The sequence below is a fragment of the Rhinoraja longicauda genome, chromosome 2 (genome assembly GCF_053455715.1).
Source record: "Rhinoraja longicauda isolate Sanriku21f chromosome 2, sRhiLon1.1, whole genome shotgun sequence".
In the NCBI taxonomy this organism is placed as follows: domain Eukaryota; kingdom Metazoa; phylum Chordata; class Chondrichthyes; order Rajiformes; family Arhynchobatidae; genus Rhinoraja; species Rhinoraja longicauda.
The window spans coordinates 6817062-6833930 of NC_135954.1; the positions used below are offsets into that span (position 1 = coordinate 6817062).

Genomic DNA, 16869 nt, shown 5'->3' on the forward strand with positions numbered 1-16869 from the left:
CAAATCCGATCGTCTTTGGAGTGTGGGGGGAAACCGAAGATCTCAGAGAAAACCCACGCAGGTCACGGGGAGAGCGTACAAACTCCGTACAGACAAGCAGGGCCAGGCTGAGTGGCTCCCTTGTCCCTTTCCTCTCCCCCCTCGGCCACTCCCGGCCCCGTGGGAGTTTTGAGGGGGGATGGAGTGGATGAGTGTCGTCAGTTGGGGGAGGGTTTCCGGGCTCGCTGGAGAGGTTTGGACCCAACGGGTCCACGCCCGTCCAGTATGACAATAAAAACACTCTCTACTCTTGACAATTTGCAACTCTCCGATCCTTTGGTCTTGCACCTTCTGTTTTAGTCTCGGGTCTTTATTCCAACCATCCCCATCACCTGTACTCACCTATTACCTGTCCTTCTTTGTCCTGCCTCACCGCTCTGCCAGATTTCCCCCCATAATCAGTCTGCAGGGTCCAGACTTGAAACGTTACCTATCCACGTTTACCAGAGATGCTATCTGACCCGCTGAGTTACTGCAGTAATTGGGTCCTTTTCTATTAATCGGCATGGTAGGGCCATTATCTGACTCTCTGATGCAATGACTCAGGAACTGGATCGAACTACTGTAGACACACTTGTCCTTAGAGAAAGATACAGTGAGGAATCAGGCCCTTCGGCCCACCGAGTCCACGCCAACCAGCGATCGCCCCTTATGCTAGCACTATCCTACACACGAGGGACAATTTACAGAAGCCAATTAATCTACAAACCTGCACGTCTTTGGAGTGTGGGAGGAAACCGGAGCACCCGGAGAAAACCCATGCGGTCATGGGGAGAACGTACAAACTCCGTACAGACAGCACCCCTTAGTCGGGATCGAACGTGGGTCTCTGGCACTGTGAGGCAGCAACTCTACCGCTGCGCCACCGTGCCACCCACTTGCTAGGCTTTGTCCTGCACCCACATCTTTTTCAGCGTTGTATACATTTGGTGACGTTTAAAAAAAAATGCAATATGAATAGGAATTGAAGTGTGCTCCTGGATGGTTTGATCGCACCTGGAGTACTGTGTGCAGTTTTGGTCTCCAAATTTGAGGAAGGATATTCTTGCTATTGAGGGCGTGCAGCGTAGGTTTACTAGGTTAATTCCCGGAATGGCGGGACTGTCATATGTTGAAAGACTGGAGCGACTAGGCTTGTATACACTGGAATTTAGAAGGATGAGAGGGGATCTTATCGAAACGTATAAGGATATTAATGGGTTGGACACGTTAGAGGCAGGAAACATGTTCCCAATGTTGGGGGAGTCCAGAACAAGGGGCCACAGTTTAAGAATAAGGGGTAGGCCATTTAGAACTGAGATGAGGTAAAACTGTTTCAGTCAGAGAGTTGTGAATCTGGAATTCTCTGCCTCAGAAGGCAGTGGAGGCCAATTCTCTGAATGCATTCAAGAGAGAGCTAGATAGAGCTCTTAAGGATAGCGGAGTCAGGGGGTATGGGGAGAAGGCAGGAACGGGGTACTGATTGAGAATGATCAGCCATGATCACATTGAATGGTGGTGCTGGCTCGAAGGGCCGAATGGCCTCCTCCTGCACCTATTGCCTATCGCAGAGTCAAGGGAAGAGTATAAGTACACAAAGTAAATAACATTCGAGGCGCTCTCGAGAATGACAGACCCTAGGTTGATGAATAATTTGAGTGCTGCCTCAGAGGCAGCCAGCATCAACAGACACCCACTCGACCCTGGCTACGCTGTCATTTCACTCAGAGCCTCAGAATTGGGCAAGAGTGACCATAATATGGTTGAGTTCTTCATTAGGATGGAGAGTGACATAGTTAATTCAGAAACAATGGGTCTGAACTTAAAGAAAGGTAACTTTGAGGGTATGAGACGTGAATTGGCCAAGATAGACTGGCAATTGATTCTTAACGGGTTGATGGTGCAATGGAAGGCATTTAAAGATCGCATGGATGAACTACAACAATTGTTCATTCCAGTTTGGCAAAAGAATAAATCAGGGAAGGTAGTGCATCCGTGGCTAACAAGGGAGATTAGGGATAGTATCAAAACAAAAGATGAAGCGTACAAATCAGCAAGAAAAAGCAGCCTACCAGAGGACTGGGAGAAATTCAGAGTCCAGCAGAGAAGGACAAAGGGCTTAATTAGGAAAGGGAAAATAGATTATGAAAGAAAACTGGCAGGGAACATAAAAACTGAGTGCAAAAGCTTTTATAGATATGTGAAGAGAAAAAGATTAGTTAAAACAAATGCAGGTCCCTTGCAGTCAGAAACAGGTGAATTGATCATAGGGAACAAGGAGATGGCAGACCAATTGAATAACTACTTTGGTTCTGTCTTCACTAAGGAAGACATAAATAATCTGCCGGAAATAGCAGGGGACCGGGGGTCAAATGAGATGGAGGAACTGAGTGAAATCCAGGTTAGTCGGGAAGTGGTGTTAGGTAAATTGAATGGATTAAAGGCCGATAAATCCCCAGGGCCAGATAGGCTGCATCCCAGAGTGCTTAAGGAGGTAGCCCCAGAAATAGTGGATGCATTAGTGATAATTTTTCAAAACTCTTTAGATTCTGGAGTAGTTCCTGAGGATTGGAGGGTAGCTAATGTAACCCCACTTTTCAAAAAGGGAGGGAGAGAGAAAATGGGGAATTATAGACCAGTTAGTCTAACATCGGTAGTGGGGAAAATGCTAGAGTCAGTTATTAAAGATGGGATAGCAGCACATTTGGAAAGTGGTGAAATCATTGGACAAAGTCAGCATGGATTTATGAAAGGTAAATCATGTCTGACGAATCTTATAGAATTTTTCGAGGATGTAACTAGTAGAGTGGATAAGGGAGAACCAGTGGATGTGTTATATCTGGACTTTCAGAAGGCTTTCGACAAGGTCTCACATAAAAGATTAGTATGCAAACTTAAAGCACACGGTATTGTGGGTTCAATATTGATGTGGATAGAGAACTGGCTGGCAGACAGGAAGCAAAGAGTAGGAATAAACGGGTCCTTTTCAGAATGGCAGGCAGTGACTAGTGGGGTACCGCAAGGCTCAGTGCTGGGACCCCAGCTATTTACAATATATATTAATGATTTGGACGAGGGAATTGAATGCAACATCTCCAAGTTTGCGGATGACACGAAGCTGGGGGGCAGTGTTAGCTGTGAGGAGGATGCTAGGAGGCTGCAACGTGACTTGGATAGGTTAGGTGAGTGGGCAAATGCATGACAGATGCAGTATAATGTGGATAAATGTGAGGTTATCCACTTTGGTGGCAAGAACAGGAAAGCAGACTATTATCTGAATGGTGGCCAATTAGGAGAAGGGGAGATGCAACGAGACCTGGGTGTCATGGTACACCAGTCATTGAAAGTAGGCATGCAGGTGCAGCAGGCAGTGAAGAAAGCGAATGGTATGTTGGCATTCATAGCGAGGGGATTCGAGTTTAGGAGCAGGGAGGTTCTGCTGCAGTTGTACAGGGCATTGGTGAGACCACACCTGGAGTATTGTGTACAGTTTGGGTCTCCTAATCTAAGGAAAGACATTCTTGCCATAGAGGGAGTACAGAGAAGATTGATTCCTGGGATGGCAGGACTTTCATATGAAGAAAGACTGGATAGACTCGGCTTGTACTCGCTGGAATTTAGAAGATTGAGGGGGGATCTTATAGAAACTTACAAAATTCTTAAGGGGTTGGACAGGCTAGATGCAGGAAGATTGTTCCCGATGTTGGGGAAGTCCAGAACAAGGGGTCACAATTTAAGGATAAGGGGGAAGTCTTTTAGGACTGAGATGAGAAAGTTTTTTTTTTCACACAGTGGTGAATCTGTGGAATTCTCTGCCACAGAAGGTAGTTGAGGCCAGTTCATTGGCTATATTTAAGAGGGAGTTAGATGTGGCCCTTGTGGCTAAAGGGATCAGGGGGTATGGAGAGAAGGCAGGTACGGGATACTGATTTGGATGATCAGCCATGATCATATTGAATGGCGGTGCAGGCTCGAAGGGCTGAATGGCCTACTCCTGCACCTATTTTCTATGTTTCTATGTACTCGCTGGAATTTAAAAGGATGAGTGGGGAACCTCATTGAAACTTAATGAATAGTGAAAGTCCTGGATAGAGTGAATGTGACGAAGAATTTTCCACTTGTGGGAGAGTCTCGGCCTCAGAGTAAAAGGACGTTCCTTTAAATAGGAAGAGAGGAGGAATTTCTTTAGTCAGAGGATGGTAAATCTGTGGAATTCATTGCTACAGAAGGCTGTGGAGGCCATTAATGGATATTTTTACGGCAGAGATGTAGCAGATTCTTGATAAGTAAGAGTGTCAGGGGTTATGGGGAGATTGCAGGAGAATGGGTTTAGAAGGGCACAATAGATCAGCCATGATTGAATGGCGGAGTAGACTTGATGGGCCGAATGGCCTAATTCTTCTCCTAGAACGTACAAACATTTAATGCGCCTGGAATAGGTGCAGAGGCATCTGTAATGATGACAAAATGCATATTTAAAAGTTTATTTTAAAAATTGCCATTAAGGTACACACAAAAAAAAAGGTTTCAGCTTTTACTTCCAAAAGACAAGGCAAAGAAATCAAAGCTTACTTAAATTACACAATAGATTATTCGAGTTGCAGCAATCCCTCTCGAACCACGATTCCTGTTCATTAACGGACCTTTGTCGTCCTCTGTTTACTGTTAATTTGATATTCCACAGGTAACCCTGCATCATAACATTGTGTTCCCAATCTTACACTGCCACCACTAAAGTGTAGTGTTCTCAGTTCTCCCAGTTCTCAATGCCCTTTACCTGGCAGAGAAAGAACATGGCCTAAAGGACAGGGAATTAAAACGTGAAACTGAAGCAAATCACGTGTGCACATGGAGTTGTAAAGTCTTACTGCGTGGAAACAGGCCCTTCGGCCCAACTTGCCCACACTTGGACCAAAATGCTCCATCTACACTAGTCCCACCTGCTTGCATTTGGCTCATATCCCTCTAAACCTGTCCTACCCATATACCCGTCTAAATGTTTCTTCATTGTACCTGCCTCAACTACCTCCTCTGGCTGCTCGTTCCATACACCCACCACCCTTTGCGTGAAAAGGTTACCCCTCAGATTCTTATTAAATCTTTCCCCCCCTCATCTCAAAAATCGTTCTTGATTCCCCCTACTCTGGGCAAGAGACTCTGCGCGTCCACCCGGTCTATTCCTCTCATGATTTTGTGCACCTCTCTAAGATCACCCGAAGGTAATTATTCACAAAATGCTGGAGTAACTCAGCAGGTCAGGCAGCATCTCAGGAGAGAATGATAAGATCACCCCTCGTCCTCCTGCGCTCCAAGCAATAGAGTCCCAGCCTGCTCAACCTCTCCCTGTAGCTCAGACCCTCAAGCCTGGAACATCCTCGTAAATCCACAGATTCTCAACTCTCTGCGTTAAAAAAGCTTTTCTTCATCTCAGTCCTAAATGGCCTACCCCCTTATTCTTAAACTATGACCCCTGGTTCTGGACTCCCCCCCCCCCCCCCCCCCAACATCGGGGAACATTTTTCCTGCATCTAGCCCTGTCCAATTCCTTAAGAATTTTAAATGTTTCTGTAAGATCCCCTCTCATCCTTCTAAATTCCAGTGAATCCAAGCCCAGTCGACCCATTCTTTGAATTAGTTTAGTTTAGAGATACCGCCTGGAAACAGGAGGTTCGGCTCACGGATTCCGCGCCGGCCCTTCATCCCCCCCCTTCACATCGTTCCATCCTACACATGAGGGGACAATTTTACAGACACCAATTAACCTACAAACCTGCACGTCTTTGGGATGCGAGAGGAAACCGGAGCACCCGGCGGAAACCAATGCAATTTATTGCCACAGAAGGCTGTGGAGGTCGTCAATGGATATTGTTAAGGTGGAGATTGATAGATTCTCGATTACTACAGGTGTCAGAGGTTACGGGGTGAAGGCAGGAGAGTGGTGTTCAGAGGGAGAGATAGATCAACCACGATCGAATGGCGGAGTAGACATGACTGACCACTATGACTAATTCTGCTCCTTACACTTATCATCTTACAAGAACCCACGCAGGCCACAGGGAGAACGTACAAACTCCGCACAGACAGCACCGTAGTCAGGATTGAACTCGGGTGTCTAGCGCTGTGAGGCAGCAACTCTACCGTTGCGCCACCGTGCCGCCCTAAACTAAAAATGACTCAATGGAAAGTATTGCTTTGGAGAGATATGGGCCAAACGCAGGCAGGTGGGACTAGTGTAGACGGGACATGTTGGCTGGTGTGGGCAAGTTGGGCCAAGGGGCCTGTTTCCACGCTGTATCACTCTATGACTCCACGTTCGACCGAAGTGTGGCTGTGGGAGGCCAGGAAGCTAAACAATAAAAACTAAGAACGCATGAACGAGAATCGTATTATGTACAATGAATACCCTGATAACCAATCTTAGACAAATCTCAGTGCAAATAAAAATGAACAAATAATGCCAGTGTGTTCTCCAACGTAATGAGCAAAGTGGAAATTCAGAAGTTAAAAAACATTTCAATGGACTCTAAATAAATTGACACGGAATAAAATGATTCCTGAAGAACATGAGTAACTTTGGTTTAAAAAAAAAATGTTTTGAATAAAATGGCTCTCAATTTGTTTGCTTGCTCTTTGTATGGTGAGAGATGTGGACGGCTTCCACTGGGGCAACAGTTATCGTTTAGTTTATTGTCACGTATACCGAGGTACGCAGCAGAAAGATTTTTTGTTGGGTACTAACCAGCCAGCGGAAAGACATGTATAAGATCATGAGAAGAATAGATCGGGTGGACGCACAGAGTCTGTTTACCCAGAGCCTGTTTACCCAGAGTCGAGGACCAGAGGACATAGGTTGAAGGTGAATGGGGAAAGATTTAATAGGAATTTAAGTGGGGTAAATTTTCCCACACAAAGGGTGGTGGGCGTCTGGAACGAGCTGCCAGAGGAGGTAGTCGAGGCTGGAACTATCCCAACGTTTAAGAAACAGTTAGACAGGTACATGAATAGGACAGGTTTGGAGAGACACGGGCCAAACGCAATGCAGGTGGGGCTAGTGTAGATGGGACATGTTGGCCGGTGTGGGCAAGTTGGGCCGAAGGGCCTGTTCCCACGATGTATCACTCTATATGACAATACATGATTACTATAGAGCCTGCCACAGTGTGTAGATGCTGCTGCAGGAGTGGTGATTTAAGAGTGTGGAGCGATGGTTATGTGTGATTGTAGATCGGCTTCTGTGGCTAGCACGATGGAGACAATGGGCGTGGAGAGCAAGGGCCGTTAGGAGGGTGAACCGGGGCAATGCCTCCTGCACCTTCAAGGTCGGCTGCAGGAGGCACCCACTGGGACCACAAAGGGGACTGGAGAGGGGAGGAGCATCTAGGACTGGAGGTCACAGCCTCAGAATTAAAGGACCGTTCCTTTAGGAGGAGGAATCCCTTTAGTCAAAGGATGGTTATTCTGTGAAATTCTTTGCCACCGAAGGCTGTGGAGGCCAAGTCAATGGATATTTTTAAGGCAGAGATAGATTCTTGATTAGTTCATGTGTCAGGGGTTACCTGGGGGGGGGGGGGGGGGGGGGGAAAGCAGGAGAATGGGGTGAGGAGGGAGAGATAGATCAGCCATGATTGAATGGCGGAGTAGACTCGATGGGCCGAATGGCCTAGCTCTGCCCCAACCACTTATGTGACAATAAATAACCATTGAACCAAATAGTGGCGTGGGTCGGGCGCCATCTTGTCGCCACAGGATGTGCTTTCTTGGATCTTGTCCGTGTGCCCACCCTGCCACAGCCTTCAGCATGGGGCAGTTGTCGGGGCTGCCAAACATAGTCCGGAATACTGCGGAGCGCGGCAGGGGCTTCGCTGTCAGAAGGCGGTGCTGACCGCGTTTCCTCGCCTTCCCGCCAGCCGCACGGTTTCCTGAGGGACTTTGTCCAGCTGCTCGTAAGCCAAGCGACCTTCTTCACCTGGGAAGGAACGCGGAACGTGAGAATGTTTGGTCGGCTTAGTTTTTAGGTTTCGTTTAGAGTTTCAGCCTCAGTTGAGGTTAGAGGTTCAGGGAATTCCACCACCAGCACTCTTCCAAGTCCGTTTGCACCTCCGATCCTGGATTCTCTCCCCATATAGAAAATAGTCCATGCACACCTGACTACGGATGCTGTCTGTACGGAGTTTGTACGTTCTCCCCGTGACCTGCGTGGGTTTTCTTCGAGATCTTTGGTTTCCCCCCACACTCCAAAGACGTACAGGTTTGTAGGTTAATTGGCTTGGTATATATTTGTAAAAGTTGTCTCGAGCGTAGTATAGTTTAGTTTAGTTTAGAGATACAGCGCGGAAACCGAATCCGCGCCGCCCAGCGGTCCCCGCACATTAACACCATCCTACACACACACACTAGGGACAATTTCACATTCACACCAAGCCAATTAACTTACAAACCTGTACGTCTTTGGAGTGTGGGAGGAGACTAAAGATCTCGGAGAAAACCCACGCAGGTCACGGGGAGAACGTGCAAACTCCGTACAGACAGCATCCGTAGTCGGGATCGAACCCGGGTCCCTGGCGCTGTGAGGCAGCAAATCTACCGCTGCTCCACCGTGCCGCGCCTGGTCTGCTCCGCTATTCTATCACGGCTGATCTATTTTTTCCCACTCAACCCCCGTTCTCCTGCTTTCTCACCCTAAACCTTGACTCCTTCAATACATTACGGAAGGCAGGTGCCGAGTGACTGCATTTTAACCAAGAAAAGAGTCCCAGTGCAAGGCCTGGGTCCCTCACCCCCAAAACTGAGCAAATTCTAAAACCATTCGATCAACAGCTCTGGCTCTTTGCTTCTCCACTGCGCAATATGTGAGCGCTCAGCTCAGGCAAGGAAGATTGATCCTGTGCTCAACACAAGCTGTCGCTGCATCAGTGGATGCATGAAACCTACCAAGACTGACAACATCCACCTACTCTCTGGCATTGCACCTCCTGGAATCGGCTGTAGCCAGTCAAAAAGAACGCCTCAGACAATCAGAGGATGAAAGACTACATGACCACCCTTTGCTGCCTCAGCGTTTGAAATCACGCGGAAGTTTCCTCTCTTCTGTCCATCCCCTGGACTGCAGTGCATCGTCGAGAAGGCTCAAACTCTGGGAAGAGAGACTCGAGAAATCTCCGGAAGGCGCTCACATGGCAATCGATCCCTCTGAGAAACTCCCGCCAGGTTCCGACCAACCGTGGATAACCTGGCTCCGTCTCAACAGACTGCGGGCAGGCGTGGGGAGGAGCAAATGGAACGTGCTGTAGTGGGGATGCACTGACGATGCGGCAGACTGCGAGTGTGGACGGGACCTCCAGACTATGGAACATCTCCTGAGCTGTGACATGCTGCATGACACACGCACTGTAAAGGATCTTGCAGAGGCCAACCACGTGGCACTCAAATGAGCTCGCTATCGGCAAACAGCTGTGTGATGACACGGAATAATAATAACCACCCTCTGACTAAAGAAACTCCTCCTCATCTCCTTCCTAAAGGAACGTCCTTTTATTCGGAGATTTCGCAGTGGAGCAGACAAAATGAGCAGGGGGGAACTGCAGATGCTGCTTAACATCGAAGGTAGACACAAAATGCTGGAGTAACTCAGCGGGACAGGCAGCGTCGCTGGAGAGAAGGAATGGGTGATGTTTCGGGTCATTCTGAAGAAGGGTCTCGACTCAAAATGTTGCCTGTTCCTTAATGCCAGAGGTGCTGCCCTGTCCCATTGAGTTACTCCTGCATTTTGCGTCTATTTGCAGTTTAAACCAGCATCTGCAGTTCCTTCCCACATGAGGGTCAGGCAGGGGTCCATTTTAGATTTGGTTTTCAGAGATACAGCGTGGAAGCATGCAGGTACAGCAGGCAGTGAAGAAAGCCAATGGAATGTTGGCCTTCATAACAAGAGGAGTTGAGTATAGGAGCAAAGAGGTCCTTCTACAGTTGTACCGGGCCCTGGTGAGACCGCACCTGGAGTACTGTGTGCAGTTTTGGTCTCCAAATTTGAGGAAGGATATTCTTGCTATTGAGGGCGTGCAGCGTAGGTTCACTAGGTTAATTCCCGGAATGGCGGGACTGTCGTATGTTGAAAGGCTGGAGCAATTAGGCTTGTATACACTGGAATTTAGAAGGATGAGGGGGGAATCTTATTGAAACATATAAGATAATTAGGGGATTGGACACATTAGAGGCAGGAAACATGTTCCCAATGTTGGGGGAGTCCAGAACAAGGGGCCACAGTTTAAGAATAAGGGATAGGCCATTTAGAACGGAGATGAGGAGGAACTTTTTCAGTCAGAGAGTGGTGAAGGTGTGGAATTCTCTGCCTCAGAAGGCAGTGGAGGCCAGTTCGTTGGATGCTTTCAAGAGAGAGCTGGATAGAGCTCTTAAGGATAGCGGAGTGAGGGGGTATGGGGAGAAGGCAGGAACGGGGTACTGATTGAGAGTGATCAGCCATGATCGCATTGAATGGCGGTGCTGGCTCGAAGGGCTGAATGGCCTACTACTGCACCTATTGTCTATTGAAACAGGCCCTTCGGCCCATCGAGGACACCCCTCGTTGAGAGACTATACTCACCAAGAGAGAGGAGTGATTCGGCGGCTGCTTGTCGTAGGACATCTCTTTCCGACCGGCACAGACCCAGCAGCACGTCGATACTTTCGTAAGCCTGGCGAGCAGAGTGGAACCCATTGCATTGATCAAATACGCATCCGTAAACATCCAGCAACCGTGGGAGGAGCATTTTATCGGGACGCATCACAGCACGGTTTGGGAACAGCTCCATCCAAGACCGCAAGAAATTGCAGAGAGTTGTAGACGAAGCCCAGACCATCACACAAACCCCAACCTCCCTTCCATTGACTCCATCTACACCTTACGCTGCCTCGGCAAGGCCAGCAGCATAATCGAGGACCAGTCCGCTGGACACTCCCTGGACAGGTACCGGGCGGAAAGCAGGCCCTTCAGCCCATCGAATCTGTGCCTACCAGCGATCACCCCTTTCACTAAATCTATCCTACGCACCAGGGACAATATACAATTTTACCAAGCCAATTAACCTACAAACATGGGAGTGTGGGAGGAAACCGGAGCACCCAGAGAAACATAGAAAATAGGTGCCGGAGGAGGCCATTCGGCGCTTCGAGCCAGCACCGCCATTCAATATGATCATGGCTGATCATCTAAAATCAGTACCCCGTTCCTTTCTCTTTCTTCCCCATAATCCCATAACAAGAGGAGTTGAGTATTGGAGCACAGAGGTCCTTCTGCAGTTGTACAGGGCCCTAGTGAGACCGTACCTGGAGTACTGTGTGCAGTTTTGGTCTCCAAATTTGAGGAAGGATATTCTTGCTATTGAGGGCGTGCAGCGTAGGTTTACTAGGTTAATTCCCGGAATGGCGGGACTGTCATATGTTGAAAGACTGGAGCGACTAGGCTTGTATACACTGGAATTTAGAAGGATGAGAGGGGATCTTATCGAAACGTACAAGATTATTAAGGGGTTGGACACATTAGAGGCAGGAAACATGTTCCCAATGTTGGGGGAGTCCAGAACCAGGGGCCACAGTTTAAGAATAAGGGGTAGGCCATTTAGAACAGAGATGAGGAAAAACCTTTTCAGTCAGAGAGTTGTGAATCTGTGGAATTCTCTGCCTCAGAGGGCAGTGGAGGCCAATTCTCTGAATACATTCAAGAGAGAGCTAGATAGAGCTCTTGAGGATAGCGGAGTCAGGGGATATGGGGAGAAAGCAGGAACAGGGTACTGATTGAGAATGATCAGCCATGATCACATTGAATGGCGGTGCTGGCTCGAAGGGCTGAATGGCCTCCTGCACCTATTGTCTATTGATTCCGTTTGCCCCAAGAGCTAAATCTAACTCTCTTGAAAACATCCAGTGAATTGGCCTCCACTGCCTTCTGTGGCAGAGAATTCCACAGATTCACAACTCTCTGGGTGAAAAGGTTTGTCCCAATCTCGGTCCTAAATGGCCAACCCCTGATTCTTACATTGTGACCCCTGGTTCTGGACTCCCCCAACATGGGGAACATGTTTCCTGCATCTAAGCCTGCCCAATCCCTTAAGAATTTTGTATGTTTCCATACGATCCCCTCATCCTTATAAATTCCAGTGAACACAAACCCACGCGGGTCACGGGGAGAACGTACAAACTCCATACAGACAAGTACCCATAGTCAGGATCAAACCGGGGTCTCTGGCGCTGTGAGGCAGCAACTCTACCGCTGTGCCACAAGTACCGTTCCAGTAAATGATATTTATGCAACATATATGTGCATCACAGCCTGGTTTGGGAACAGCTCCATCCAAGACCGCGAGAAATTGCAGAGAGTTTAGTTTAGTTCAGATGGGCACAAAATGCTGGAGTAACTCAGCGGGTCACAGAGTATAGAGTCATACAGTGTGGAAACAGGCCCTTCCGCCCAACTTGCCCACACCGACCAACATGTCCCATCTACACTGGTCCCACCCGCCTGCATTTGGCCCGTTTCCTGTCTAATTCGTGTACCTGTCTAAATGCTCCTCCAATTGTAAATTGTCATGTGTGTAGGATAGTGTTAGTGTTCGAGGTGATCATTGGGGGTAGAGAACACAATTCTCAGCAATGTTGCAGCTCAGTCCCAGAGACAAAGTCCAATGTCCGCAATGGGGTAGAGGTGAATCAGACAGTCCTCCATTTTATGGAAGGACCGTTCAGCAGCCTGAGAACGGAGGGGAAGAAGTTGCTCCTGAGCCCGATCCTGACTACGGGCACTGTCTGTACGGAGTTTGTCCGTTCTCCCCGTGACCGCATGGGTTTTCTCCATCTGCTCCATTCTCCACCCACACCGCTTGAAGGCTAATTGGCTTCCGTAAATTGTCCCCAGTATGTAGGATAGAACTGGTGTACGGGTGATCGCTGGTCAGCACGGACTAAGTGGGCCAAAGGGCCTGTTTCCACTCTGTATCTGTAAACTAAAAGGAAAGACATTGTGGCCTTCCATCACAGTGAGGAGGGACTGGAGGAGTTAGTTTGTGATTGTATGTGTTATTGCATTTTAATTGATTATTCTTATTGGTCTTATTGTTGAACTGCAGGTAATTTTTCATTTCACTGTATGTGTATGTGACAAATAAACGACTATTGACTATTGATCTTAGGGGCTGCAATCCTGACAGAGAGCACTAGATGGAGCCATTGATCAAGTGTATCACTGAGGACAACCAGCTTGATGCATCTGACACCACTTCAAAACCTACGCGCCATATTAACTGGGAGTGTTTAGTTTAGTTTAGTTTCGAGATACAACGCGGAAACTTGCCCTTTGACCCACCCCGGTCCGCCCTGACCAGTAATCCCCGCACCCTACCACTATCCTACACACACACACTAGGGACAATTTGCATTTTATATACCAAGCCAATTGACCTACAAACCTGTACGTCTGTGGGAGGAAACCGAAGATCTCGTAGGAAACCCACGCAGGTCACGGGGAAAAGGTACAAACTCCGTACAGACAGCGCCCGTAGTCGGGATCGAACCCGGGTCTCCGGCGCTGCCAGGCGGCAACTCTACCGCTGCGCCACGGTGACTGCGTGGTTTCAGGTTTCTGTACCTTCTGTACCTAGCGGGATCAGGGTGGGGAAGGTGGAAGATTTCTTTAGATTTTTAGAGATAGTGCGGAAACAGGTCCTTCGGCCCACCGGGTCCGCGCCGCCCAGCGATCCCCGCACATTAACACTGTCCTACACACACTGGGGACAATTTTTACATTTAATGAACCCAGCCAATGAGTGTGGGAGGAAACCGAAGATCTCGTAGGAAACCAACGCAGGTCAAGGGGAGAACGTACAAACTCCGTACAGACAGCGCCCGTAGTCGGGATCGAACCCGGGTCTCCGACAGGCGGCAACTCTACCGCTGCGCCACGGTGACTGTGCGTGGTTTCAGGTTTCTGTACCTGACGGGTACAGGGTGGGGAAGGTGGAAGGGAGAACAGTTCCATCGTTGTGCATTAAACAGAGGCAGTACTTACGTTGATACATTTCAGGGCCGCACAGGCTGCTCTCTGGAGCTTGACGTTGGGTTCCAGGATGGCCTTGGTGTAATACAGCAATGCCTGGGGAAGGATGATAATGGTCATTCAGATGGCACTCAGACTCTGGCTTCAGCTGCAAAGCCAACATGCCTGCTATTCGAATAGGCTCTGAAATCCATTGACTGTTACTCACAAGTTCGCCAGAGAGAGTAGTAGAACTAGGTCATTCGGCCCATCGAGTCTACTCCGCCACTCAATCATGGCTGATCTCTGCCTCTTAAGATGCGGGGAGAGGATGTTTCCACTAGTGGGAGAGTCTAGGACCAGAGGTCACAGCCTCAGAATAAAAGGACGTTTGTCATTTACATTAATGATCTGGATGATGGTGTGGCAAATTGGATTAGTAAATATGCAGATGATACTAAGATAGGTGGAGTAGTTGATAGTGAGGTAGATTTTCAAAGTCTACAGAGAGACTTGGGCCTTTTGGAAGGGTGGGCTGAAAGATGGCAGATGGAGTTTAATGCTGATAAGTGTGAGGTGCTGCATTTTGGTAGGACAAATCAAAATAGGACGTACAGGGTAAATGGTAGGGAATTGAGGAATGCAGTGGAACAGAGGGATCTGGGAATAACTGTGCATTGTTCCCTGAAGGTGGAATCTCATGTGGATAGGGTGGTGAAGAAGGCGTTTGGTATGCTTGCCTTTATAAATCAGAGCATCGAGTATAGAAGTTGGGATGTAATGTTAAAATTGTACAGGGCATTGGTGAGGCCGAATCTGGAGTATGGTGTGCAGTTCTGGTCGCCAAATTATAGGAAGGATGTCGACAAAATGGAGAGGGTACAGAGGAGATTTACTAGAATGTTGCCTGGGTTTCAGCACTTAGGCTACAGAGAGAGGTTGAACAGGTTGGGTCTTTATTCTTTGGAGCGTAGAAGGTTGAGGGGGGACTTGATAGAGGTTTTTAAATTTTTGAGAGGGACGGACAGAGTTGACGTGGGTAGGCTTTTCCCTTTGAGAGTGGGGAAGATTCCAACAAGGGGACATAGCTTCAGAATTGAGGGACAAAGGTTTAGGGGTAACATGAGGGGGAACTTCTTTACTCAGAGGGTGGTGGCTGTATGGAATGGGCTTCCGGTGGAAGTGGTGGAGGCAGGCTCGATTTTATTATTTAAGAGTAAATTGGATAGGTATATGGATAGGAGGGGATTAGATGGTTATGGTCTGAGTGCAGGTAGATGAGACTAGGTCAGGGAGAATGGTCGGCGTGGACTGGTAGGGCTGGACAGGCCTGTTTCCGTGCTGTAGTTGTTATATGTTATTGTTATATGTTATATGTTATAGGAAGGAGATGAGGAGGAATTTCTTCCGTCAGAGGGTGGTGAATCTGTGGAATTCATTGCCACAGAAGGCTGTGGAGGCCAAGTCATTGAGTATTTTTTAAGGCAGCCATTCTTGATTAGTACGGGTGTCAGGGGTTACGGGGAGAAGGCAGGAGGATGAGGTTGAGAGGGAAAGATAGATCAGTCATCATTGAACGGTGGAGTAGACTTGATGGGCTACTCTGCTCCTATCACTTGTGAACCCCACACATGAGCACTATCCTACACACTCCAATTTACAGAAGCCGTTTAACCTACAAAACCTGCACATCTTTGGAGCGTGGGACGAAACCGGAGAAAACCCAGGCGGGTCACGGGGAGAACGTACAAAACCTGATCGGGCAGAAGGGAGATCAGAAACCAGTGTCTGGTGAGACGAAAGGGAGGGCAGGAACCGTGGCCAACTTCATGGATATTTTTAAGGCAGGGTTTACCAGATTCTTGATCAATAGACAATAGGTGCAGGAGGAGGCCATTCGGCCCTTCGAGCCAGCACCGCCATTCAATGTGATCATGGCTGATCATTCACAATCAGTACCCCGTTGTTGCCTTCTCCCCATACCCCCTGACTCCGCTATCATCAAGAGCTCTATCCAGCTCTCTCTTGAATGCATTCAGAGAATTGGCCTCCACTGCCTTCTGAGGCAGAGAATTCCACAGATTCACAACTCTCTGACTGAAAATGTTTTTCCTCATCTCCGTTCTAAATGGCCTACCCCTTATTCTTAAACTGTGGCCCCTGGTTCTGGACTCCCCCAACATTGGGAACATGTTTCCTGCCTCTAACGTGTCCAACCTGCCTCTAACGTGTCCAATCAGTACTGGTGTCAGGGGTTATGGGGAGAAGGCAGGAGAACGGGGGCTAAGAGGGAGAGATAGATCAGCCACGATTGAATGGTGGAGTGGGCCGGATGGGCCGAATGGCCTAGCTCTGCTCCTGGAACTGGGCGAGGCGGAGATGAAATATCCCCCGACAACACGGGCGAGTTGGTACCTTGTCCCTGAAGGTGTTGTCAGTTGAAGCCGTGTTAAGGTAGGAGGCGGTGGCTTGCACCAGATGACCGCTGCCTTCCAGCAGAAGGAAAGCCATCATCTTCAACGTCTCCTCCAGGGGATGGAGGCTCCGGGCCGGCTGAGCTTCCAACATTTCCAACCTCTTTTCCGGACGCATGGACCGAAGCGACTGCTCCAATGACACTAGGGTGGAGGGCAAAGAAACGTGTTGGTAGTCTCCTGTATTCGCTTCCTCTTTAACTCCATCTCCATATTCCCAGTTTGTCAACCCCTCCCCCCCCCCTACTACTTAGTTTAAAGCCACACTTGTAGCACTAGCAAACCTGCCTGCCAGAATGTTGGTCCCCCTGCTGTTAAGGTGTAACCCGTCCCTTTTGTACAGGTCACCCCTACCCC

The 16869-nt window shown here is 48.5% G+C and overlaps 1 protein-coding gene across 5 annotated transcripts in view; it reads right to left on the reverse strand.

The window, feature by feature from the left end:
* Positions 1–4488: 4488 nt before the first annotated feature.
* ripor2 (RHO family interacting cell polarization regulator 2) overlaps positions 4489–16869 on the reverse strand; it is a 122868-nt gene continuing 110487 nt past the window's right edge. For all 5 annotated transcript variants that reach the window (XM_078414589.1, XM_078414605.1, XM_078414598.1 and 2 more), the window contains exons 19-22: positions 16454–16656; positions 14072–14155; positions 10616–10706; positions 4489–7984 (exon numbers count right to left, since the gene is read on the reverse strand). In XM_078414589.1, coding sequence (XP_078270715.1) covers positions 7884–7984; positions 10616–10706; positions 14072–14155; positions 16454–16656 — 479 coding nt within the window. In that variant the 3' untranslated portion in view covers positions 4489–7883. The remainder of the gene's footprint in view (positions 7985–10615; positions 10707–14071; positions 14156–16453; positions 16657–16869) is intronic.